At 55.2% G+C, this 2630-nt stretch overlaps 1 protein-coding gene across 1 annotated transcript; it reads left to right on the forward strand.

Annotated features, from left to right (window-relative positions):
* Positions 1-1821: 1821 nt before the first annotated feature.
* Positions 1822-2430, forward strand: LOC136531331 (uncharacterized). Its single transcript, XM_066523997.1, has one exon. The coding sequence runs from the start codon at positions 1822-1824 to the stop codon at positions 2428-2430; it is 609 nt and encodes a 202-aa protein (XP_066380094.1).
* The last annotated feature ends 200 nt before the right edge of the window (positions 2431-2630 follow it).

The following is a 2630-nucleotide window of genomic DNA, read 5'->3' on the forward strand; positions in this document are numbered from 1 at the left end:
AGCCATCACCCCTCTCGAGAATGCTTCATGATGGGTACCCCCGAGGGACACGCCAAAAGCATCCCCATGGAGGAGGCTACCCTAGCAGGCAACCTCGGCAACAAAACCGAAGGGGAGACAGTGGCCCCACCTCGCATGGGGGTGGAGCAGCTAAAAGCCCAACAATGAGAGATCGAGGAAGCATGACTCCAGCTTGTGCAGGAATGCTCGGAGCTCGATTGGGAGATCGAGCACCGCGGAGACAGTGGGCGCGCACACGCCATGGTCCATGATGTAAACCGAAGGATCACCGCCGATGATGAAGCCCTTCCTCGCTTCACCCGGGTAAGCCAAAACATCGCCGCCATGATGGCCTTGCTCCATGGCCTTCCAGAGGCCATGAAGCCCGAGGATCATCAGGCCCACCATGAGATTCACACGCTACTCGAGCGTGCAACGGCGTAGTAGGCTGAGAGCTCGCTGTCTCGATGACGTGAGCTCAATGCCAGCCAGCGCACAACCTCGACGCGCCCCGCCAGGGACATGTCAGTCCACCAGGCACCACAAGGTGGCAGGCAGCATGCCACGGTCTCGGTACATCAGCGTCTCAGCCGCAACCGTGACGCACGCAGCACCCTCGACACCCATAGACATACGTGTGGTGATCCAAGAGAAGGAGCCCATTGTGGCTATCATCCTCGTCGCGGCAGATGCTACGATAGCGGCGAGGACCGGAGCCCGAGCCCTAGCCTACCAGGCCCTTAGGCCTTCGGCCAGCACATTCTCAACTCTACTTTACCGCTAAGGTACCGACCACCTACCAATATCCCAAAGTATTATGGGGAAACAAACCCTGGACTTTGGCTTGAAGACTATCGGCTTGCCTGCCATGCCGGTGGTGCAGATAATGATGACTTCATTATCCACAACCTTCCACTGTTCTTGGCCAATTTGGCACAAGCATGGTTGGAACACCTACCGTCCAACGCAATCCAGAGTTGGGTGGATATGAAGGAGATCTTTGTGGAGAACTTCCAGGGCACATACAAGCGCCCTGGGAACCTATGGGACCTCAAGAACTACCGTCAGAAGACTAGTGAGACCCTCTATGGGTACATCTAGTGCTTCTCCCGGCAGTGCAACGGGCTCCCTAACATCGTCAAGGCCAATGTTATAGGAGACTTCCTATCCGGGACTACCTGCGAGTCTTTGGTTCATAAGATGGGATGCAAGGGCCCGTGAACCACCAAGGAACTCTTGGACATGGCCACTAGCCACACCTCAGGAGAGGCAATGGTCGGAGTGATTTTTGATCGTCTCGAGGGCAAGGCAAGGCAGGACGAGGGCGCCGATGAAGGCACCTCCAATCGTTCCGCCAAAAGGAAGAACAAGAAGCAATAACGCGAGGACTCGCTCATGGCTGCTACTGACCGCAAGGGTGGTCGAAAGCCCATGGAGGGCACTCTGAACCACTTCAAAAAATTACTCGAGGGGCCGTGCCCGAACTATGCCTTCTCGGTTAAGCATATGCTCAAGGACTGCAGCCTCATATAACGGTTCTTGTCCGAAGGTTCCAATAAAGGGGAGCACAGAAAGGACCCTGCCCCCACCGTGGATAATGTCGAGGAGAAGGACGATGGCTTTTCGATGCCAGATGGCTGCCTTATGATCTTCTGAGGATCAGCAGCCTATGACTCCAAGCGTCGTCAGAAGGTCGCACCCCGCGAGGTCTATATGGCCAAACCAACCACACCTCCCTATCTCCGGTGGTCAGAGTCCGCCATAACCTTCGATCGGACCGACCATCTAGAGAGCGTCCTACATCTAGGAAGATATCCGCTCATGGCCGACCCGATCATCGGCCCAAAGCGGCTCACCAAAGTTCTAATGAATGGAGGCAGCGGCCTCAGCATCATGTACGCCAAGAAGCTCGACAAAATGGGCGTCGATCGGACGTGCCTCTGCCCAACCCGAGCACCTTTCCATGGCATCATGCCTGGGAAGCAGGCCATGCCACTTGGACAGATCAATCTGCCCATTGCCTTTGGGGATCAGTTTGATTATAGGACTGAAACCCTCTCCTTCAAGGTGGTTGGGTTCCTCAAAACCTTCCACTCCATCCTAGGACATCCATGCTACGCGAAGTTCATGGCCGTCCCCAACTATACATACCTCAAGCTAAAAATATCGGGCCCTCGTGGGGTCATCACCCTCGGCACCTCCTTCCAGCGCGCCTATGAGTGTGAGGTCGAGTGCTGCGGTCACGCCGCAGCGATCGTCGCCTCTAGGGAGCTCGCCGCCCACAAGAAGGAGGTCACCAAAGAAGTGCCCAATGCCAAGAAGTTGGTCGGGTCATTCGAGTCGGCTAAGGGCTCTAAAGAAGACCTCGTAGACCCTAGGAGCACCAAGGGTAAAACAGTATGCATTGGTACCACGCTTTCCTCCAAATAGGAAAGCGCGCTCATTGACTTCCTCCGTGACAACAAAGACATCTTTGCTTGAAAACCCTTGGATATGCTAGGCATTCCGAGGGAGGTCACTGAGCATACCTTGAAGATCCACCTAGGCTCCAAGACGATGAAGCAACACCTACGTTGCTTCGACAAGGAGAAACGCAAGGTCATTGGTGAAGAGATATCGAAACTCTCGGC

Source organism: Miscanthus floridulus, unplaced genomic scaffold (assembly GCF_019320115.1).
Source record: "Miscanthus floridulus cultivar M001 unplaced genomic scaffold, ASM1932011v1 fs_329_1_2, whole genome shotgun sequence".
In the NCBI taxonomy this organism is placed as follows: Eukaryota; Viridiplantae; Streptophyta; class Magnoliopsida; order Poales; family Poaceae; genus Miscanthus; species Miscanthus floridulus.